This window comes from Astyanax mexicanus, chromosome 3 (assembly GCF_023375975.1).
Source record: "Astyanax mexicanus isolate ESR-SI-001 chromosome 3, AstMex3_surface, whole genome shotgun sequence".
Taxonomy (NCBI): Eukaryota; Metazoa; Chordata; class Actinopteri; order Characiformes; family Acestrorhamphidae; genus Astyanax; species Astyanax mexicanus.
In genome coordinates this window covers 4662667-4687029 of record NC_064410.1, presented here as the reverse complement: position 1 = coordinate 4687029, position 24363 = coordinate 4662667, and the positions used below count along the sequence as shown (strand labels likewise).

The following is a 24363-nucleotide window of genomic DNA, read 5'->3' as shown; positions in this document are numbered from 1 at the left end:
TTGTGAGACAGAGTTTGTTTAGTAAACTGAGGTACATGTTGGAATGAATGATGCAAAAATGAATCTTTAACAAGAAAAGTCCTTTTCAGATTTAACTATTCTGCGAGATCTAAAGTTGTATTTAAGATTGCTAAGTGAAGACACTCACCGCGGACTTCTTTGAGTGGATAGGGGAAGCGTAGCATCTCCCGAGCTGACAGAGCTCCCAGGTATTCAGCAGCACTGTCTGCTGTTGGGAAACAATCATTGGAATCTTGGGAGCAGAGGCGGTTATCAATCTCCAAGTACACGATGGACCTGAACGGAAAGAGTAGCCATTAGAAAAGACATCAAAAACGATGAATTATGAATTATATACGATTATTTTAGCTTTTGAAAAGAAATGCATGGTGCTATTATGTATTATGCTCACCCGATGACCTCCTGCTGGGGCATGAGCTCTCGTTTGGGGCGGCCATCTCTGCGAGTGTAGGGCCGAATCATGGCGTCTCCGTTTTGGTCGAGACGGAAGCGCAGTGAAGTGCGCAGGATGCTGCTGAGTTTCTGCAGGAAGGCCGTGCCTGTCCGTAAAAGCTCCTCCGGTGGCAGCAGCACCACGATCACCAGCACACCATCTGCCAGGTCCTCGGGAACCGTCCTTGCACAGTCCAGACCATCCCAGCCACACTCCTCATTATTACAGCCCTGATCACAGCGGCCGTCGGCATAGTGGTCCATGCAGTAAGTTTCATAGATGGGACTGGAGGGAGAGAGGTGAAAATGAAGGTAAAAATGGAGATCAGATATCTGTTGTTTTGTATGTTTTTATGTACATTCAAAGGTTTCTACTCATTCTTTAATTCTGTGATTAAAATGTTTGAAAATCTGGCTTTTTTCAGGATAATGCTGGAATTCTAAACATACAGAAATGTGTGAAAAGGTAAAATTGTGTGAGTTTATTCTCCATCTTAAACTACAGGTTGAGTTGAAGGGAACTTATTCCAAGGTGCTGAGGAGCGTGACTGAACTCTCTAATGGGCGTGTCCTCCAATCCTAGCTCACCATCAGTGTGTAGTCTTCCCAGGGGGTATTTCATTATATTTTATATAATGGTTGTTTGCTAGACTAACATTTTGTTGGTTTTTGTTTGTTTAATAAAACTAAATTGGGTACCACTTTAAAATAAGACTTCCTTTATAAAGGGTTTATAAATGGTTTACAATTAGTTGTTGTAGATGCCTTAATTAATTATTAATAAATAATTAATAATCAGTTATAACACATACATAGAATGGGCAACAATTACCTGTTGTTTGCCAAATAGTGAACCCACAGTGAAATCCACATCTATATTGATACCCTTACTATGTATGTGTTATAACTGAATATAAATTAATTTTAAGGGCTTTACAAACTAACCATTAATAACCATTAATAAACTAATTGTAAGCCATTTTTAAACCCTTTATAAAGGTAGTCTTATTTTTAAGTGGTACCCAAAATTGTTTGCATTATTTGTTTTACACAGTGAAGGTTATGGTAGGTTTATGGTAAAATGAACTCCAGCTGAGAGCTGTATTTTACTCTGAATAGGATTTTAATATTTGAACTCCCACAACAGTTCCGATTTAACTCCTTAAACAGAGTTAAAAGGTCAACTCCCAGAAATAGAGTGTATTCGATGGTCACACGTAAACACTTAAAATCAGTTGATATTAACAGAATTTGCTGTGTATGAACTAAGCTGCACTTACTTGCAGACTTTCTCCTTGGTCTTGCAGTCAAAGTTGTCGTACAGGCAATCTGCATTATTGCAAGACTCGTCGCACTGGCTGTTGTTGAAGACGCGCCAGCAGCGTGGGTCAGCGCAGCGCGCCCAGGGGTTCGCAGCCAGAGAGCAGTCGCCCCCATCCCAGCGGCAGGCCATGCTGTTACATTCCTTATCACAAACCCCATCGTTAGCCTTCCCGTGGCAATCTGCAATGAGGCATGTGGGCGCCGGTCGCTCCAGCATGCGGGACTCCTGCTCGCAGCGCTTCCCCTTCCAGCCCTCCATGCACTGGCAGCTGAAGAAGGGGAAGTTGGCCTCCTCGATGCAGATGCCGTTATTGCGGCAGGGCTTGGACGAGCAGCTCTGGTTGCTGCGGTGCTGACACTGCGGCCCAGCAAAGCCTTGCTGGCAGGAGCAGCGCGCGCCGCGAGAAGTCACAGTGCAGCTGCCGCCATTATAGCAGGACAGCTCTCTGCAGGACATGCTGCGCTCACAGTTAGTCCCTGTGTAGCCCTAAGAGACAGAGAGATGGAGATGAGGAACAGGACCTAACATCTGGGTGGTCAATGTGATCATTAGGGAGTAACTGAATATTTGGCAAACAAAGTTATTCGACTATAAAGGAAAGAAAGCAAAGAAGCATAATGATTCATTTGGTAGTCTAGACTAATCTGCTGATTATATTTTCGATTAGTCGATTAGTCACTGATTATTTATATCAGGTCCTCCACCTGTAAAAACGATAGAAACAGCTGATCATGAGAGTTAAAAGGAATTTAAATGTCTAGATGTTGTTTAAACATGAAAAGTGCTGATTATTTAATGAGTAAATATTTAAAAAAAAAATTGGCACTTTTAATCACATTTTTCATGCATCTCGCCATGTTCTCCTCCACCAGTCTTACACACTGCTTTTGGATAACTTAATGCCTTTACTCCTGGTGCAAAAACTCAAGCAGTTCAGTTTGGTTTGATGGCTTTTGATCATCCATCTTACTCTTGATTATATTCCAGAGGTTTTCAATTTGGTAAAACCAGTGATATATATATATATATATATATATATATATATATATATATATATATATTATATATATTTGCAGCAATAAAGAACACATTTTGCAAAATGCATTCAGTATTCAGTCTCTGACCACATGTTTCTTTTTGAATAAATTGATTTTATTTCTGTGCATCCCTAGCTTTCACCTATCAAATGATTAGAATTTGGAAATCAACTGTTATTAAAATAAAATTCTTAAGCTAGTTAGAGCAATCAGTTAAACTGTAATAAATAGTAATTCTAATATAATTAATAGTGAGAAACTGCAGGAGGAACACTTATATCAATGTTACTCACCAGCTGACAGGTGCAGATGTATCCCAGCGGTGAGCTGCCGGCTCCAGAGCACGCCCCACCATTCTTACAGGGTTGAGACTCACATACACCAAACCTGTTCTGGCAACCTCGACCTGGACACATATAATCACAGCAGTTAGAGTCTGTGTGTGTGTGTGTGTACACAAATCTACACTCCCACACTGTTATTCATTAATTCGCTCACACTCGTTCCATGCCTATCCACACCTGCATAACACACACCCTCTCAGAACACTCTGTACACACTGCGTACCTGTAAAGCCTGGCTTGCACACACACAGGTAGTCATTGGGCAGCTGGATGCAGTCCAGGCTGTTGGCTGCGTTGCAGGGATTGGAGTGGCACTCGTTTATATCTCCCTCACAGCGATCGCCTGTGTAGCCTGGTGGGCAGTTGCACCGATAGCCTCCCACGCGGTCCACGCAGGTTCCGTTGTTTTGACACTTGGGCGTGCCACGAGGCCTTGTGGGAGTGGCACAGTCGTCCTCATTTATCTCACAGAGAACCCCTAAAGAGACAAATATATCATCACTATTATATACTGTAGCTGTAGCTTGGGTGATACGGCCCTAAAATAATAATACAATATTTCATGGTATTTTCGTGATAATGTTATTCTTGGCAATATGACAAAACAAGAATGACTACTGTAACAAATTAAACGTTAAAAAAATATGAATTTTATCAGATGCATTCCAAATATCTCCATACAGCTCTAAAATAAAATAAGAGACCACTTAAAAATGATGAGCTTCTTAGATTTTACCAAATTGAAAATCTCTGGAATATAATCAAGAGAAAGATGGATGATCAAAAGCCATCAAACCACCAAACTGAACTGCTTGACATTTTGCACCAGATGTGGCATAAATTATACAAAAGCAGTGTGTAAGACTGGTGGAGGAGGACATGCAAAGATGCATAAAAACTGTGATTAAAAAAACAGGGTTATTACACCAAATATTGATTTCTGAACTCTTAAAACTTTATGAATATAAACTTGTTTTCTGAAAGCTCTGCAGCTCTTTTGTTTTTTTCAGCCATTCCTCAAAAAATGCTCTAAATCACAATATTTATATTTGGAATTTGGGAGAAATGTTGTTTGCAGTTTATAGAATAAAAGAACAAAGTTCATTTTACTTTAACATATACCTATACATAGCAAAATCAGAGCAACTGAAGTGGTCTCTTAATATTTTCCAGAGCTGTATATCCAGGATTAAAGTAAAATGAATGGTACTGAATACTGATGGGGGTTTTTAGACTTACCCATTGTGCCAGGAGGGCAGGAGCAGATGTAGTGGCCCACCAGATCAATGCAGGTACCTCCATTCTGACAGGGGTGGGAGCGGCACTCGTTGATCTCCCTCTCGCAGTTCTGTCCCTCGTACCCGGGCATACACTGTCAAAATGTAGAAACAATACAGTGAATGAGTGGACTGACTCTTAGTCTAGAGAAGTACTAGAAAAGTGCACTTTTTGATTGGTAACACAGAATAATTATCCAGCCTAAACCGTTCCTAGTTACAGATAATAGCTATGGGGGTTCCTAGGTTGTTGCTAGCTTGTTACTGTGGGTTGCTCTGGTATTCCAGATGTGTTGGTATGTAGCAACACCCACTCCTAGGTGTTCATTAAAGTCTTTGTTAATAGAACAAATTTTGTGTGCTGCCACTTACATCACATGTGTAACCTCCCACATAGCCCCTGCAGGTGGCGCCATTGAGACACGGTTTGTCCTCGCAGTGATCCACCTGACTCTCGCAGTAGCTGCCAGTGTAATCGTTAGGGCACTTGCAGTAGTGTGTGTTCCCAGTGTTCACACAGTGTCCGCCGCGATGACAAAGCTCATCTGTCTGAAGACCTGAAGCAGCACAGAGGAACAGTTACTCTACTGCACACAGTTACATTACAGTCCTTTATAGCTGTTTTGAACTGCATTAAATGAGAACTACATTATTCGAATCCAGAATTGATGACTTTAAGTACAGTTAATGTTTGAGATCACACAAACCTCTCTGCATGGCAGCCATCTCACAGGAGACCCCAGGGATGTCACAGTAACGTCCAGACCATCCACCTACACAGTCACAGGAGCCGTCTTTAGGCCTGCAGCGGCCACCGTTTTGGCAGGGGTTTGAATGCCTGCACCAGTCCACTCGCACCTGTACAACCACACAAAGATATTTAAACAGACTGAATTAGGCCAGCAAAGATCTGAATAAAATTATGGTTTTATTGTTAACAGTGAAAAATGCTGTCAATTTGTTAACTTTTCTACACTTTCTACACTTGCACCATATTTTTCACACTATAAGGCGCACTATCAATAAACGTCCATTTTCTGTTCTATTTTCAAACATAAAGCGCATCGGATTGTAAGCCGCATTATGCGACACTAGTAAGGAGCAGGGGTGTCGCTATGTTTTTCTTTCTAATTTAGCAGCTCTCGCCTCTGGGTCGGTACACAGGGGAATCCTGAGTGTTCTGGTAAGCCAGGGTGATTTTAGCCCACGTAGCTTGTTTTAACACAGTAAACACGCTGACTAGAGTCCAATATACTCACCTCTGAATGGCGAAAGAGCTAGTGCTCTTTGCTAGGAAACTAAACTGAAACTCCTGTATAACGCTGTACTTCAGCGGAGTGGCTTTACTGCTCCTTAATACTTGACTTTGTATAATTTATACATAAAGTGCACCGGATTATAAGGCGCACTGACTTTTTGGAAAAATGAAAGGATTTTAAGTGTGCCTTATGTGTGAAAAATACATAAGATACAGTATTTGTATATAATGTGAATACTGAATGGATACACTAATTCTTTAGCTTAATCCAGGTTAAGGCTGGAGTGTTTACCTGGCAGCGGCTGCCGGTGTAGCCCTTCGGACAGGAGCAGCGGAAGGACTCCAGGCCATCTTGGCACACTCCTCCGTTAAGGCAGGGCTGTGAGTCGCACTCGTTCACCTCATACTGACAGTGTTCTCCTGTGAAGCCCACGCGGCATGTGCAGGAAAAGCCATTGATCTTATCCACACAGGTTCCACCGTTAAAGCACGAGCTGTAGAACATCCAGAGCAGAGAGGTTAGCACCGTTCCTGACCATACCTGAACATTTCAGACCTCAAAGAACCAAAAAGCCTGAGATCTCTCACCTCTCAGTGCAGTCCATTGCGTTGGTCTCGCAGTGGAGGCCGGTGAAGCCTGGCTTGCAGGTGCAGGTGTAGCTGTTGACGTAGTCGGTGCAGGTGCCTCCGTTCTTGCAGGGGGCGCTCTGGCACTCGTCTACTTCTATGGCACACCGTGGGCCTGTGAAGCCGGGCAGGCAGGTACAGTAGAAGGTGTTGATTCCATCTGTGCAGGAGCCTCCGCTCATGCAGGGGTCTGCGGGGGGGGAGAGGAGGAGGAGAATGAGGAGTTAAAGGAGTCAAAGACTGAGGAATGCAGCTTTTATATATGTGTGTATAGGTATCAGAGAAACATTGTTGTAGAAACGATGTGAAGTTACTCACTTGGGAGGCAGTCGTTGATGTCGGTTTCACAGTTGGGTCCAGAGTATCCTCCACGGCACGAGCATACGTAGCCTCCCAGCGTGTTGGTGCAGGTGCCGCGGTTCTTACAGGGGTTCGAGGCGCATTCATTTACATCAATGTTACACAGATGACCTGCAGAGACACAGAGCATATTTAGACTAGAGCCCTATTAGTTTTAGGGATACGTTTCTCAGGGCGATGTCTGTAAAAAATACTTCACACTTCTACTCTTGCATCTGGACTGCAATTAAAAAAACATGACATCGCGTTCAGTAGCTCCTCCATTTCCACTCGCTGTTGTGTTTGCGTTGATCTCCGTGTAAATGCACGCCCGATGTGTAATTTCAGTGCGTGGCAGTGAACATATAGCTATTTTATTAAATGCAAAGTGATGAAACTCAGAGATGTGCGTCCGGACGGGACTAAAATTATCGGAGGACCATGGAGTTTAGCAAAAACAGTAGATAATTCAGCCTGTAATTTTCTTAGAGGACGTCTATAAGGCCTCAGTTTAAACTAACTTCAGCAGCTCTCTGCAGTAATTTAACTTAAATCACGGGTAATGTAGTTAATATAGTTTTTATTAGTTAGTGTTTAAACTGTACAGAACTAGTAAAGACAGACTGTAGAGTATAGTGTGGAGTTAAATGTCTTTCTCAAGTCCCACCCACACTGAAACCTCATTGGTCAACTGAGCATGAGGAAAAGCCAATCAGGGTGCTCAGGATTTGTCTTTCCTTTTTTTCCTCTTGAGTGAGCTCTCTCTCTCATTCCATCACACATTAACGATGTGTTGGGAATGAAATAGTTTATAGTCAATGCTGTCGATTGCACAACTAATCGATGCAGCCCTAATTTACAAAAACTGTATATCTGCACAGCTAAAATATCAATCATCTGAATAAGCTTCTAAAAGACACCATGTGTCAATTTTATTCATACATGCATGCATCCAAACCAACGACAGGATCCCTTACCTTGCCATCCTGGCTGGCAGTTGCACTGGTAGCCGAAGTAGTCAGGCGTGTGTGTGCAGACAGCGTGGTTAGAGCAGGGATTAGGTGAGCAGGGTGTGAGCACCTCAGCACAGGTGGGTCCGCTGTAAGGAGCCTCACACAGGCATGTGAAACTGGCCACACCGTCCACACACGTTCCCTGATTCAGGCAGGGGCTGGAAGCGCACTCGTTGATGTTCACCTGGCACTGATTACCTGAGGAGAAGGAGGAGGAAGAGAGAAAGAAAAACAGGAGTGAGAAAGAGACACAGAAAGTGAGGATGTACACTATGAAAAACTATAATGCAAATCATACAATTACCTGTAGGGGGCGACATGGCCCAAGCATTAATGTCTTTGAATTTATATGTAAATACAGCTCTGGAGAAAATTAAGAGACCACTTCAGTTTTTAAATCAATTTCTCTGATTTTGCTATTTACAGGTTTATGTTTGAGTAAAATGAACATTGTTGTATTCTATAAACTACGGACAACATTTCTCACAAATCCCCCCCCCCCCCAAATATATCATTTATCATTATTTATTTGCAGAAAATGAGAAATGGCTCAAATAATGCAAATAAAACAAGTTCATAATTATAAAGTTTTAAGAGTTCAGAAATCAATATTTGGTGGAATAACCCTGTTTTTTAATCACAGTTTTCATGCATCTTGGCATGTTCTCCTCCACCAGTCTTACACACTGCTTTTGGATAACTTTATGCCTTAAACTCCTGGTGCAAAACTTCAAGAAGTTCAGTTTGGTTTGATGGCTTGTGATCATCAATTTTCCTCTTGATTTTATTTCAGAGGTTTTCAATTTGGTAAAATCAAAGAAACACATCATTTTTAAGTGGTCTCTTATTTTTTTACAGAGCTGTTTATACGTTTAGACAGAGATTTGGAATACATGACATTGTAAAGGAGATTAAATAACACATTTAAATACTTGTAATGATCTTTCATTACTTCTTTTTAGGACTTTGCTAGGCTTTGCTTAATCGCTAGCAGGAATGTCAGAGCTGTCATGTATTATGAATTAAGGGAATTATCTGGATGTAACACCCACCTCTGAAGCCCTGTCGGCACTTGCAGGTGAAGCCGTTGAGCTGGTCGATGCAGGTGCCTGCATTCTGGCAGGGGTTGGGCAGGCAGTCATTGCGGTCTAGGTCACAGTTCTTCCCCACCCAGCCTGGCTCACACTCACAGCGGTACCTGCGCAATACAATCCAGTGTCATTCACTGTCAGGTTTGTATCCACCTTCTAAATATATATATACATTTATATATATATATCTTATTATTAGTACACATCCTTATGTGGCTAACAATAAATAAAAGAACTATCTAAGTTAGCACAGCATTACTTTTATATATATAATTATTTAAAACAGAGCTTTAAATAAGGCCAATTCTAAAAGCACAAAAGCAAAAAAGTCTTGACTTCTCCATTTATCCATGGTTCATGAAATTTTTAAACAAGAATTTTCCATGAATTTTCCATGACTTCAAGGCAAATTTTCATGACAATATGATTTTAAAACATCAGTGCAGACATGGACAATAAAACCAAAAATAAACAAAAACTATGATCAAAATTGATTACAGCAAGCCTAAAATTAATTTGAGAAAATCTTCAATAGTGAAATGTGTGTATTACTGATATAACTCTGAGCTGATGTATTTGTTAGCTCAAAATAGCTTTTAATAGAACAAAAAACCCAAAGATTTGTAGATTGCAAATTCCTATGACTTTTCCAAAACAATTAGGGTATTTTTATTTTTCCAAAACTCATCTACGCCTGAAAATTGCTATTTTGAAATTTCATGACTTTTTCATTGTTTTCAGGACTTTTAATTTTCTTTTTGTCCACTCCCTTAAAACAATATGGAGTTCATCATCTAAACCAAAACTAGGCTAAACACAATAGCATTCTTTGGTAAGACTTGAAGGTAAGAATGAGTGTTTGTACAGTTTTTAAACTATTCTATAAAAATAATCATGTTACTTAAGCAGTTCTATACTTCTCTTATACATCTCTTTATTAAATAATAATTTATAATGAATAATCTATATAGTGTTGTACCCATCGGGGTCCTCTCTGCACGCTCCATGCACACAGGGGCTGCTGCTGCACTCGTCCACGTGGGAGAAGCAGTACGGCTCGTGGAATCCAGCAGGACAGAGGCAGTGGAAGCCATTTTCGTCATCCACGCAGGTTCCTCCATTCCGGCAGGGGTTCGACGAGCACTCGTCCAGCTCCACGTTACACTGGGGTCCTGAGAGCGAGAGAGTACAAGTGTTTTACTGAACTGAACTGCAGTGTGTTAATAATAACCCTATATTTTATATTACTCAAATAGAAGAACTGAGTCTGAGGCAGAATATATCTCACCAGTGAAGCCGGGTTTGCACACACAGTCGTAACGGTTGATGCCATCCTTGCACATGCCATATTCACAGGGATTGCTGGCACAGTCATCATAGTTGATTTCACAGTTGGTGCCTGTGTGAAACAATAAGTATTAGTTACTATTTACTTTATACAGAGTGTAATTATAATGTAAATGAAATCACATAGAAGTGACTCGATATATTCCACAGCAGGATTATTAAAGCTTTCTCTCACCTGATGTGCCGTGCTGGCACTGGCAGATATATTTGTTGACCAGGTCCACACACTTGCCCCCGTTTTGGCAGGGGTTGCTGTGGCACTCGTTGAGCTGGTTCTCGCAGCGGTAGCCTGTGTAGCCGGGCACGCAGTTACAGGTGTAGCTGGCGATGCCGTCCACGCAGGTGCCGTGGTGGCAGGGGTCCGGCTGGCAGTTGTCAATGTTGCTCTCGCAGAGTCTTCCCTCGAAACCTGGAGACAAGACAAGACAGAAGAAGAGTCAGTTAATTAGTACACTACTACAAAGTGGTTCCTAAAGTGTTGCTAAGTGGTTGATAGCCAGTTTCAATGGTATCTCTGTTAGTTTATGAGGGAGAATATACAGCTCTGGAGTTTCTTTGATTTGACCAAATTGAAAACCCTTGTAATATAATCAAGAGGAAGATGGATGATCACAAACCATCAAACCAAACTGAACTGCTTAAATTTTTGCACCAGGAGTGCAGGCATAAAGTTATCCAAAAGCAGTGTGTAAGATGCACAAAAACTGATTAAAAACCAAACAAGGGTTATTCCACCAAACACTGATTTCTGAACTCTTAAAGCTTTATGAATATGAACTTGTTTTCTTTACATTATTTGAGGTCTGAAAGTTCTGCATTTTTTTTATTTCAGCCATTTCTCATTTTCTGCAAATAAATGCTCTAAATGACAATATTTTTAATTGGTTTAAAGAATAAAACAACAATGTTAATTTTACTCAAACATATACTTAGTATATAAATAGCAAAATCAGAGAAACTGATTCAGAAACTGTAAAAGTGGTCTCTTGATTTATATCACTAGTGAAGTCCGGTTTGGGGTTTATAACACCCTCTTCAGCAAGTATCACAGCTTGTAAACAGTAGAACATAAGAACACTCTAGAGTCTCTTGCAGTTAAACGTGTTTTTTAATTGTTTTTGATTAATCAAGCAATCAATCCTACAAGCAGTCTCTTCTAGACGTCTTCTTGGTCTTAACTTAACCTCCACTGTATTCACCTGACATTTACTAATAGTGATTTTGACATGCCATTTGCCTAACAAGCTTGATTAAAGTTTTAGACCTTAATAAAGGTTATCTAAGATCTATCAATACATCTATACATCTCCTTAGTTTTTGAAAATAAACCCTGTAAGCTTTTGATTTAAAATTTTGAGGATGTGCAAAGTGCTCCAGGCACCCAGGTCAGGGTTAGTTAATTTCTAGTACGCTTGGTGCGTATATCAAAATATTCAGATTGGCAGAGTGTTGAAGAGTTTGGATCTCCTCTCGGAGCAGCAGAGTCCGTAGCGAGTGGCTGAAGTGACTCAGACATGCGCTCACCCACAACAATCCACGGGACGGCGTCTCTTGTGCCGTCTTTTCTCTTCTGCAGCGCTTCTGCATTTCACACACCGATTCAGCCCCTGCTATTCATTCTGCTATTTTGTCTGTGATGTGAAGACTTCCTCTCTTTCACTCGCACGCTCCTTTTACCCCTCGCCCTCCACCTCTTTCCCAGATTCTCTCTCTCGCTCTTTCTTTCTTTCTTTTTCTTTCTTAAATCCCAAAACTTCCAATTCCTTTTCCTCGTTCTCTGTCTACGTGGTGGCGCTCCCCCTCCCTCTTTGGAAGGTTTCTTTCTCTACTTCCTCTGTTTCCTTCTCACACTGTCTCTCTCTCTCTCTCTCTTTTTCTGTCTGTCTCTCTCTCTTCTACTCGCTCGCTCTCAGCTGAAAGGTCCTACAGTGCGGTGCCCAGGTTCCCGTGGTTTCCATGCCTACAGGTTGTCAGGCAGCGGCGGAGCGGGGCAGGGCCGAGCTGGGACGGGCCGCCGGGATGAAGGAGGGGGGGATGGGGGGTAGAGGGAGCCTTTCACTGGGCCTCACAGAACTGCTTTTGTCCCAGAGATCGGTGGGACAATACCCCGCACCCCTGCTAACGGGACGACTCCGTGCAGCAGAACAGGAGCAGCAGAATACCAAGCAGCTGCTTCCCCAGACAATACCTCCAATAACTCTCTTATAATAAGCAAACTTTCCTTTTTATTCCCTTCCAAAAACAAAAAGCATTTACTCAAAATACATGCAGGTGAATCCCAAGAATAAAAAAATACACCTGCCTATTTATTGTTTCTTTTTTTCAAAATCAAGGAAACTCACAAGAGTTTAGGGCGGCAACTAATGATTACTTTGGTAATCGACTAATCTGCAGATTATTTTTCTGATTAGTTGATTAGTCAATTAGTCAACGATTATTTCAGCAATGCCCGCCCTCTCTGCTTGCTGTGGGTACAGCTCCTAATGTTTCTAACTTTTATTATTGGTTCAAATGTTTAGAACATGGTCCTTTGAATGTGAAAGATGCTGATATTTAGTGAGAAAATGTGAAATCTGTTTTGGAGACGCAGGCCATGTTTTTATACCCAGTAATTTGTGTAGTGCTACTAACTGACGATTAGTTTACAACAAACATTTGGAGTAGACAAATTTAACAAATTTAATATAAAAAACAACTAATCATTGCAGCCCTACAAGAGTTCATGCTGTATTCGCTGCAGCAACTGTCTCTACTGTACAGAGACAGATTTCTAGTATCATTTTCAAGTTTTTGAGTATTTCAGTGAGAATTGATGGTTGAATTTAGTGACAAGAGCGTGAGTAACATCAGTATATCAATTGGATTCTCAACACTGTACCAGAGATTCATTCCAGAGAACACAGATCACTACTTAATGCTGGGCGGGGGGATTTATACCCCTCTAGATACCCCCATGCCTGGCCCTGGCATTAGAGATGGTACTGCAAATAGGGTTATATTGGCAGGACTATAAAAGTTAGCTGTGTCCACAAAAAGCTACACAAAAAAGTACTATTCACAAACCTTTGTACATACATATACGTAGCATAGTGGCATACAGTTTTTTCAAAACCCTAATCTATGGGATATGTACATATCTCAACTACATGCACTTGGCCTCGTGCAGAATGAGGCCAACAGGATCCACCAGGACAACAGACGCCGCATTCCTCCAGACGGCACAATGTAAATACGGTGCTGTGTGGGTATGTTATTGTAGGGTACGGATGAGCAGATGTCGGGGTGACAGCAGAGCGTAACCCCCGTCCTCAGCAGCTGCTGGCCCTGGGTGACCCTGTGATCCCTGAGGTCCAGTGGGGGGACGAGGGGGATTAAGAGCCTGTTGACAGTCTGATCACCGACGCATAATAGGAGGCGTCTGACCTCAACATCAGACTCATTTTCATCGCGGACAAAGGTGTGTGTGGTCAGTCTGACGCAGCTGATATTGACTTGAACTCGGGAGAAGATGCCCGACGCAGTCGAAAGGGGGTTATGTAGGGGGTAAATCTCTGACCTTGTGGTGGAATGATTGTGATTTACTACTATTACACTATTACAGAGAGTCACACATACATGCATACATATATATACACACACACAGTTTCTATGGCCTACCTTCAGCACAGCGGCACTCGTAGCCGTTGGGTCGGTCGATGCACTTGGCTCCGTTCTGGCAGGGTGTGCTGGCGCACTCATCAATGTCGATCTGACACATGGTGCCGGTGAAGCCTGGGACAGGCAAATACAGAGGTCAGGGGTTACTCCAAGGCAGCAAAAAGGGTCACTGTGCTCAGCTACAGAGAGCAGAGGTGCCCGGCCTGGGTTTGGGGCTGTGTCGACAGACCTCTGGGCCACAGACACTGACCAAGCTGTGGTCAGTTATGTAGTTAACAAAATCCTATTTGGTTAAGCTTCATTCTTACACTTTAAATGTTCAGTCTGACAATGCAGGAGCGTTAAGTGTGCAGTCTAGCTACCTGTTGTTCATGCTGAATTTGTAATTATAACAGAAAATATGCTTGATATTAGGGGTGTGCCATGTTGTATCGTATTGTATTTAGAATATCGTGAACAATTATTATACTCTAAAATATCAGCCACCCCTAATTATCACATGAGGGTAGTACTTTTAATTTTTTTCTTAAGAAAGAAAAATTCACACTGTTCTTATTGCCCATGATTTATTATATTTCTACTAGAGACAGATTATAATTTACTTCTGTTAGTTACAATCTGATGAAAAATGTTTAATTCTTGCTTTTTTTGTATATCTCAGTTAGGGGTGTGCCATATCATATCATATGCAATAATAGAATTTAATTTTTTTTTGTAATTTTGTTGTAGTAGTGTATTCTTGTCATATCGCCAAGAGTATCGTTATCGCAAATATCTATATCATGAGATATTGTGATATTATTTTAGGGCCATATTACATATCACCCACCCCTACAGCTTACAATAACCGTCAGTAATCTCTAGACATCTCACTGGGAGTTTTACAGAACAAGGCACTAACAACACTAACAATGCAGCGTTTCATCCTCCTTCTGTTGTCTTGTGTACAGGACAAAAGTAACTAAACTGAATGGGCGGGATCTACACACTGCCAGATACGTAGTAAAACACGCCAGCTATAGTGATTAGCCATTCAACAAGTACATTGTTTCAATCTGGCACATATTTCTCCTATTTTTTTTGCCCTCAAACACTCAAAACTGCTCAGATATGCTCCGGCTTGTGCTGAGCTTTTAATTACAGGCTGGCATGCGCTGGCTGGGAAAAAACGTGGGGCACCGGCGCAAAGTAAGAAGAGCAGTCTATAGGCAGGGGCCCCCGTGGAAAACGTCCATTTCTGCATGCACAGAATGCGGCATGTTGATTAACAGTGTTGTGATGGGATCTTGTGTGCCGATGCTTGGGGCAGGAGGTTAGAGGTAGGAGAGGGGAGGGGGGGGGGGGGAGGGGGGGGCGTATGAATTGTTTTCTCCATGTGCCAGAAAAAAAAGCAAAAGCACCCCCCTCAAACCCTCTTTCCACTGCTAGTGCAAGCTCTGCCCACTCAATAGCTAGATGGGGGTATTTGGGGGGGTTGTCTGCCCCAGATGTAAATTGCAGACCAGGAAAAAGAATCTCATTAGCAGGACTGCTGTTACCCCCCCATTCCCTATTCGCCAAAACCATGCCGTCCTCTTCTCTTGCACTATGGTTGGGTTGGGGGATGGTTTTGGGAATAGGGGGGCACAATGGTGCCTTTGTCCTGGCACGCAGCCCTGCTGCCCCGCTGCCCCCAAAAGGCCTGGCTCTTATGAGTAATTACGCATAACACACAACATAGGACTAGTCCAGCATTATCCAGTCCAGTCTTACATTAATTGACTTAAACATTCCACAAGTGCTCTTGCAGCACTCTTGAGGATGAATTTGGTTAAATCCTTTAAAAAAAAGTTGCTGGCTAGTGGAGTGGATGGGGTAGTGATGGGGTAATGGAGGCCACCTCCTCTTACCTGTCTGGCAGGTGCAGGTGAAGGCGTTGACCAGGTCTCTGCAGATACCATCATTCACGCAGGGGTTGCTTTCACACTCGTCTATATCTATCTCGCAGTGGGTTCCAGTGTAGCCTGAGCAAAGGAAGACATAGAAAGATTATTAAGTACCATTAGAACCTGATAATGGATCTAGGCTTTATATAGAACTAATAGTTCCAAATATGATTAAGATAAGAAAACATACACCGGATTCCATTAAAACAAACAAATTAAAGCAAACAGAGGCTTGAACATCATTCAACTACATTCACCACATAACTCCGCTTTTATATTCTTAAATTGCAGCAATTACTCAACATCATAAGCTTATCACATAAACTAGTCTACACACAGCTCAGGGGCCCTCACACAATAATACCAGGGGCCCGAAGAAGAGGCTACACTACAAATGTAGTACATGTCTAAGAGGTTATGGGTAATGGTTCCATGTGTACAAACTGGGGCCTCTCCTTTGAGCACAACCTCTACTCCCTACTGTCTGTGGCATGACCCCACACTACCATAGACCCACAGACACCCCTCAATGGAGCACTAGCGTAGCATGTCGCACAATCAGCCATCAGTTGTCCCTTTTTTAAATATGGATAGAAATGATGTGGAGGACTGAGCCAGAAATCAGAAACAAACCAGTCAGGCCCACACAGGGGCCGACGACGATGATGAGGAGGAGGACGGAGAGGAAGAGGTGTCTGTGGAAATGAAAGGGTTTTTTTTTTGCTTGGGGTTTGGGGGGGTGGTGGTGGTGGTAGTGGGGGTTTTGGGGGGTTGGGGAAAAGCGCTGGGAAAAAGTTTGCTCTCTCTCTCTGTGTGCGAGGGGCACAGAGAGGAGCACAGAGGGGCCCTATTGTTGCCGTCAATTCCCACCACTCTACTACTCATTATCATGCAACACACACTCCCCCCCCCCACCTCTCTCTCTCTCTCTTTCTCTGTCTCTCTCTCTTTCTCTCTGTGTCTCTCTCTCCCTGCTAGCCCTATAGACCTCACACTCCCAGCAGCCCTCATTTGTATAGTCCCCCCAAGACCCCAGGACGCATGTAAGTGCCGGGTACGGAACTTTTGAGATGTGATTTTGTGGATGCGTCTGTAAGTGCGTGTATATGTGTGTGTGTGCTGGAGACCAGCAACATCCTGACACTACGGTCTTTTGCCATCAACAGTTTGAACATATGGCAAACCCCCCACCCAAAAACTGAGCAAGGTTATGTAACAGATTCAAGCAATACTTCACTTGTTGGACATTTGGATAAAACTACAGACCCCTCTAATGACAGACCACTCAAATATACAATGATGTTTAAACATCTGAGAAAAAAAACAAAGAACAAAAGTGATCACATTACAGACAAACCACTTTTTGGATTTTTTTTTTTTTTTTGGGCCATTTACAGGATGCTGAGGAAGTTCATTGTCGCCTATTAAACAATAGAAGAAGAAAAAGAACCCCTGTTGTGCCGAAATCCAACTCTACTGTATCTACTGTAACTGTAGATTAACCCTTATTTAAAAACACCGCTGGATTCAGGTAGGGAGGCAGAATTTTCAACAAGTTTGACAACAAGCCATCAAGCCAAATCACACCCTTCTACAGACCAGTCATAGTTCACATATACACTGCCTGGCCCAAAAAAATTATGTGGGGTTGATGCCGCAGTTGTTCAGGTTTAGGTTCAGCAACAGTATGTGCTGAAAGAATGAGGTCAGCTGACTACCTGAATATACTGAATATAGACCAGGTTATTCCATCAATGGATTTTTTAACTCCTTTGAGTTTGGTCTTGTGGGTACCTGGCATGCAGATGCAGGTGAACTCTCCAATGCGGTCCAGGCAGGTAGCATCATTCTGGCAGGGCATGGACAGGCACTCGTTAATGTCGATCTCACAGCGAGGGCCGGTGTAGCCACGGCCACACTGGCACTGGAAGGAACCCACTGTGTTCACACACTTCCCAAAGTGTTCACATGGGTTGGCACCTACACACAAAAGAGAAAGAAAAGCAGGAAATGGATTAACAATGATTGTTATTATGCATTATCTTTAAAGAAGGCACTACTTCTTTTATTTTTGGACCCCAGAAGTCCGAACAGTGCTAACATACCAATAGAGCACTCGTCCATGTCCTGGATGCAGGCACCCCCGATGAAGCCAGCAGGACAGGTGCAGATGGCGCGGCCGTTCAGTGGGTTGGTGTCACACACTGCCCCTTCGTTACAGGGATTACTGACGCAGGCATCGTCCAGGTGACACAGCAGACCTGCAAACACCAGTGTTAAAAACAAAGTCTGGGGAGGAAATGACAGGAAAAACAGCAGAAAAAAAGTTAAAAGAAGGACAGTACCTGTCTTGCCCACAGGACACTCGCAGTAGAAGGAGGCCACGCGGTCATGGCAGGTTGCTCCATTAAAGCACACGGCCGTGGCGCAGTCGTCGATGTTCTCGCTGCAGTCGTCGCCGGTCCAGCCATTTACACACACGCACGTGTGCCCGCCGATGGTGTTAAAGCACGTGCCACCATTGTGGCAGGCATTTGGCTGCATAAGGCACTCGTTTACGTCTTCGGCACAGTATTGACCTGAGAGCATAATCAGAATCAGACAAATCAGAAACAAATCAAATGCTACACAGAAGTTTAGGTTATTTTTTTTCAATTAAGGCTTTCAAATTGCATAAAAAAGCTAACTGGTGACTGGTGTCAACTCAATTTAGTTAAGTCACAAGCTTAAGTTGATTCAATTTGAATAAATATTATTTAAGATGTCTAGTTTGTGTTTGTGTACTGATTATTTGTATCTGTAGGCTAGAACATTTCTTATTACATACAGGGAATGCATTCCTATTCAAAACTTCCTAATGTACTTCTTCTAACAAGCAGGAAGTTAGACAGATGTGCCACCCAAGAGCTGTAAAATGATCTATGTTTCTTTGTCCGAAAATGAAGAGAAGGGTAATAGTACTTAAGCTGTGTTTTATGGATTGAAATTTTATAGATGTAGAGTGGCCCTACAGTCTAACTGCTGCTAATTAGGTGGAAGGAGATGACGACTTTAATCCCAGCAAACCCCTTAATCTGGGGACAATGTTTTATAGAGGGAGTTCTAAGATGGTAATAAACAATATTTAATGAATTTCAGCTGCAGCTCATTTACTACTGTTGCTGAGGCTCAACTCAATTTATCCTGCTGACCAAACTATCATTTAGTAGAATTAGCTTTGTAGTTCCAATGTAAAATATCTTTGCAGAAATAACTTTGTATGAGAAAGGTCATTTACCTGTCCACTCTGGAGGGCACTGGCAGTTGTAAGTGTTGACTCCGTCCACACAGGTCCCTCCGTTCATGCATTTGTGGCCAGGACAGTCATCTACATTCACCTCGCAGTTAGTGCCCCCAAAACCTGCAGGAGAAAAGAGTGTTATACTTAAGCAAGCCTTGTGCCTGTGACCGCAGCACAGCAGTGCCAATATTACACGTTATAGCATGAACCTCAAACTGTATTACTGTGATTAATATTATTGAGTTAAAATAGTTCTATTGCTGCTCAGTTTGTAGCTGTTTGCACTGTTTGGCTTGTAAGCGCTGCATCGTTGCTAGGTTACCTATATGTGGCGGAGTAATACATGGAGAGCTTCAGTTACAGTGCGATTACCGGCTGAGAACGGCACTCATACACCGCCTCTCAGCCAGCCAATGGTTGTTGGAGTGTTTACATGTTCTCCCGGCGGTTCCCACAGTGGCTGCAGTGAGCCCTCCTGCGCCGGGCCACCCTCCCTACCGGGTTTGCTTGTTTTAGAATCACTCACAGTTTCAATGGCTTCCTCTCTGGTGAGGGCCGTTTCCTGTCGCGCTCCCCAGAGGCAAAGCAGTAGGGTCAAAAGTAAATTCCTCCTTAATATTGAGCAGCCTCTCTCTCTTTTCCCCTCTTTTCTTCTATGCTCTCTCTCCCCCCACTACTCTCCAAGCTATTTATAGAAGGCAGCAGTTTGACCTATAGCAGGCCTATAGAGTGATAGCCTGGGAAAGCCTGCAGCATGAAGCCGAGAGAGAGAGGACGCTTAGCTTTGGGGAGGATGCACGTGTAGGAGTGTGGGAATATGACTGTGGGAGTGTGTGTGTTTGTGTGTAGGGAGCTGGTTTGGGGGAGTGTTTTAACCTTTTTTGCTATTTAAATATCAGTTTTACATTATTTAAGATAATAAAACAAAAACAAAACGGATACAAATAGTTTTAGATAGATAGAAGATATAAGTTATGTAATAGTCCTGATTTGAAATATATATTTGCACGCCCAAAAACAGTACATAAACCCTATCAAAACTGACAAAATTGTAATTTTATCGCTCAAACACACATCTTCCCAAGTACTAGTGATACATAAAAGCAGCAAACTACCTCCAAACTCTGCTAGCAACGGAAATACAGATTGAAACAGGCAACATGCTATAATATTGATTCTATGCGACGTTACAGTGCCATAACCAAAATTATTTGGCATAAACATAAAGAACGCTAATATAATTTTGCATACAAATACATAATATTTAATCCCTATTGTTTTTACCTGGCAGGCAGGCACACTCGTAGGTGTGGTCTCCAGTCTGGTGGCAGGTTCCGCCGTTAAGGCACTGTGACGGGGCGCAGGGCTGAGTGGGCACCTCGCACGTGCGCCCGCTGTAACCTGACACACACTCGCAGCGGAAGGAGCCGTGTGTGTTGATGCAGATTCCCCCATTCAGACACTTGCCGGGTTTGCGGCACTCGTCAATGTCGTTGCGGCAGTTCTTGCCCTGGAAGCCTGGTGGGCACGAGCAGTTGTAGTGGTTGTTCCAGTTTGTGCAGCGGGCACCGTTGGCACATGGGCTGGTGGCGCAGGCATCAATCAGAGAGCAGTTTTGACCTACACACAGGAAGAAAAGCCCAAAATGATGGTTAATTGTGTTTAAATGGATCATTATTATATTGGGTACAAAATAATCAAACAGAGTCCCATTTTCAGACCAATCACTGAACAGCACGTCTAAAGCTTACAGGATAATACAGTAAATTAGAAAATTTAGTATATTTAAGAGCTTTTCGGATGCTTTATTTAATTTTGGGTGTTGTACAATCAGCCAATCATCCAATTTTATGTTTTTATGATCAGTTACAGGTAACAATTGAGCAATTAGCAACAATTGGTGTTTGAATAATCAGCTTAATTTTGTGATTTGACAGTCTATTACATTTGGGCCTTTGGATGATCAGCTACATTTGGATTTTTGCCAGTCAGCTAAATCAATAATTTTAAAAAAGTAATAATTTATACATCTCTTATCCAAAATGTATACGACATGATGTTTTAGCTCACCTCTGAAGCCCCTCTGGCACACACAGGTGAATTGCGGAACACCGTTGGCCACCTGGCTCTTGCAGGCGGCTCCATTAAGGCATGGGGATCGGTGGCATGGGTCCAAGTGCTGACACAGTGGTCCAATATACCCTGGCCGACACCTGTAGAGCAAGAGCCAATCGGATCATGAGGGTCATGAAGATCACAGAAGAAAGGTATGTGTGAATGTGTGTAAAACCCATTTATATGTTCCTGATTCAACAGTAAATCCCGCTGGATTCTGAATCTGACTTACTTTGTGACATCTTGTGACATTACCAGAAGACTCAAACGCCACACAAGCACACAAAACCACAACTCTTTATACACATGTCTTTATACTTACTTGCAGTGTCTGTGCTAGCTGTGTTTAAGACAAACACACACTTACACACACACACAATTTCATGCTCTGGGGCAGATGCAAACTATCGTTCCTTCTCCACTAAAACAGACAATCCCACTCTCCAAATTCCCCCAATATTCCCAGCTGCATCATTTTGCTCTGTCCGTGCCAGTCCACATTCCTCCATCATTACTCTGACTGAGTGCTGTGGCCAAGGCTTGCCTCTGCACTCACCGGCAAGCCAGAAAAGAAAAGAAAAGGATTTACCTACAACAGCCTTTACCAACAAGATAAGCGGCCTATACAACCAGGACCCAATGTACAGTACAAACCTTTATTTGTTCGATAAAAAAGAGGAAAGAGGTCACTCTAACAACTCAATAGAAGAATGTACGGAAGTAGTGCAGTGTACAGAGCGCCGCCATGTCCGTCAAATCTTTGTGATGAACGTGCAGTGTCTCCTTCCTTGCCTGATTCTATGCCTTTCATCCAGGTTATATATTATCTTGATGTATGGCTGAGTGTGACCTGAAACTGCTCAGGTGAGATAACACACAAGCAGCTCTTTTGGGTTTTAAAGGTCGTCTCTTGGGGGCCCGAGCCGGAGCCTTTGGTCCGCTGGGTTTGAGAGGCCAGTATATGTGGGGTAACCCTACACCCACCCAGGGAGCTACAGGATGGGCCACATCAAACAGGCCGTTTGAAGCTGACGACAAGGCCGGGGATGGCTGTTCTCTCCCTATCCTCCCCTCCCCTCGCTCTCTCTCTCTCTCTCGTTCTGTCTTTCTCTCTTTCTCTATCTCTCTCTATCTTTTCACTGTAAACCAAACCCCTGGGCAGAGGCAAACAATGGCTTTTCCTCTGCCTCTCTGTTACAGGACGGGTACTTTTAACTAACTTACTATCTCTGCCTTTATTATTGTGCTCCTTTGTGATCTGGTCGCTCCTCCCGTGGGCTCATTTAATAGTTTTCTGAAGAGATCTGTGGTGACTGGCCTCAAGGGGGCGATGTTAGTAGTTTCTAGCAAGGAATTTGCAGTCCTTGGAAGAGCACACAGTTTGTTGCCCTTCTTCATCCAAACAGGGACTATAGAAGGCCTACATTGAACACTGAACTCAACTCAATGGCAACAGCCGTTTTCCCTTTCCAGCAATACAATGGAAAGACAAAGAAGCCACAGCACTCGGCCTGGAAGACGTAGGACGTAGGAATGCTTAAAATTCCTAAAACTCCTGATTGACTGGGGCCCTTGACTTAGGATCTGTTCCCACACATGTGAGGCAATATTCCTCTTACCCCAAAAGCATTGGATCAGCCAAATGTCCAGCTCTTTCCACAAGAGTTTGGCAGTGAATCCGACAAGATTGCAATGTGCAATCATCACACATTTGCCTCCTCAAACTGCACTACATCGTGTTATGAAATCCCAATTAGACTCGCCTATGTGGTCTCAAAAAGACCCCGATACAAGAGACTTGGCTATTCAACTCCATTTGGAAAAAATAGTTGCGTAAATCTTACACTACTCTTTCAAAAGAGCCCCGCTAACTCAACAAGAAGTTTCTGGACCTCCAGTACTGCTGCAAGGTAAAGTGAGACTCTTCCTCAACGCAAAAGGGTTAATGAAGCCTAAGCCATACAGGAGGCCGAAAAAGTTTTGTGGAGTTACCAGGGCTACTCCTCCACCTCCTGAAGGGCCCCCAGAGCACTGCACTGCCTTCCCTATGAAACCTCTCACACGCTGGGAGGTCAAATGTCAGAGGTCAGCAGTCTGATTGTAATGATAATGTTTCGCGAGGCAGAAGAGCTGAGGGTGGGGTGTGGGCTCTGATTTGGGGAGAATGTCTTTGGAGGGCCGAGGGTGGGTGAGTGGGGGTTGGTTGGGAGATTGAGGCGGGGTGGTGTGCAGGGGGGGGGACAGGCTAGGGTCCGGTACGGAGGGAATGTCATGTCATACTTCCTGTAATCCTCCGACTCCCGCTCTGAAAACACTCGCCCTCTCTCTCCAAATCCCAGATCCCTGTCGCCTTAGCAACCTCACAGACGAGTGAGCAAGGCCTGACACACCACCAATCAGACGCTCCCCTCCGTCCCCTTGGCTATTTGTTATGGCTTGGCGGGGTTTATTTAGAGGCAAATTAACTATGTCTGGAATTTTGGGTGTCACTGAAAAAATTAAACCGGGGGCTCTCGGCACAAAGAGAGGCCTGGAGGAAGGACGAGGACAGGGACCTGTTCTGAGGCTCTTTTTGCTGAGAGTATGAGGTCTCAGGACTCACTTCTGAAGCTTGCTGGCCTTTTAAAAGACCAAAGAAAATGTCTAGACAGCTCTTGATGCACTTAAATTAACGTACATTTACTTCAAGAATGGAGGGTCAATGTGTTGGCATGAGTTTATAGGGCTGTGTTTTGTCAAGCACTTGGCTTTATGATGTGTATAACAATGCAAAAATCACAATTCTACATACCTTTATATTTTGTAATTATGTAAACAGAATAATATAATGCAATTGTTTAAATAAAAAAAATATTTATAAAATACGAATAAAGGAAACCACAAAATATGCCTCAAAATCTTCTAACCCTAATAGTTTTTGTGTGTGTATATGTCTGTAACAAAAGGGAGAATGATATGTGGAACATGTGGTAAACCCTACCCTTATCTTTCGTCTAAAGAATGCCTTCAATTTATAGTTGTTTAGTTAGGCTTGTGTTGTCATATTATGATACGTTGTGCTAGAGATCAAGACAAATATGTCTTGGAAAGAGCAGCCTGGGCTAAAGTGCCAAAACAGCTACACTGGGGATTTCAGACACTTACTAGACTATGAGGTATTGCTGCATATGCTGACAAGAGTCATTTCAACACAACACACGGAGGCCCCAGTAACGCAAACATGTTTTAGTAAGTGTGTATGAGTGTGGGTGTTGGAAAACCTCACTGGGTGTAGGT

The 24363-nt window shown here is 43.0% G+C and overlaps 1 protein-coding gene across 1 annotated transcript in view; it reads right to left on the bottom strand.

Annotated features, from left to right (window-relative positions):
• The window catches only part of notch3 (notch receptor 3), a 42255-nt gene that overhangs the window by 6507 nt on the left and 11385 nt on the right, over nucleotides 1-24363 (bottom strand). The window contains exons 3-26 of the mRNA XM_007229075.4: nucleotides 21043-21185; nucleotides 20257-20592; nucleotides 18970-19092; nucleotides 18038-18271; nucleotides 17798-17953; nucleotides 17487-17672; nucleotides 15657-15770; nucleotides 13768-13881; nucleotides 10286-10519; nucleotides 10052-10162; nucleotides 9743-9935; nucleotides 8725-8870; nucleotides 7637-7870; nucleotides 6639-6791; nucleotides 6282-6510; nucleotides 5986-6187; nucleotides 5143-5293; nucleotides 4808-4992; nucleotides 4398-4530; nucleotides 3382-3636; nucleotides 3108-3220; nucleotides 1734-2263; nucleotides 413-739; nucleotides 149-297 (exon numbers count right to left, since the gene is read on the bottom strand). Of these exons, the coding sequence (XP_007229137.3) occupies nucleotides 149-297; nucleotides 413-739; nucleotides 1734-2263; nucleotides 3108-3220; nucleotides 3382-3636; nucleotides 4398-4530; nucleotides 4808-4992; nucleotides 5143-5293; nucleotides 5986-6187; nucleotides 6282-6510; nucleotides 6639-6791; nucleotides 7637-7870; nucleotides 8725-8870; nucleotides 9743-9935; nucleotides 10052-10162; nucleotides 10286-10519; nucleotides 13768-13881; nucleotides 15657-15770; nucleotides 17487-17672; nucleotides 17798-17953; nucleotides 18038-18271; nucleotides 18970-19092; nucleotides 20257-20592; nucleotides 21043-21185 (4751 nt within the window). The remainder of the gene's footprint in view (nucleotides 1-148; nucleotides 298-412; nucleotides 740-1733; nucleotides 2264-3107; nucleotides 3221-3381; nucleotides 3637-4397; nucleotides 4531-4807; nucleotides 4993-5142; nucleotides 5294-5985; nucleotides 6188-6281; nucleotides 6511-6638; nucleotides 6792-7636; nucleotides 7871-8724; nucleotides 8871-9742; nucleotides 9936-10051; nucleotides 10163-10285; nucleotides 10520-13767; nucleotides 13882-15656; nucleotides 15771-17486; nucleotides 17673-17797; nucleotides 17954-18037; nucleotides 18272-18969; nucleotides 19093-20256; nucleotides 20593-21042; nucleotides 21186-24363) is intronic.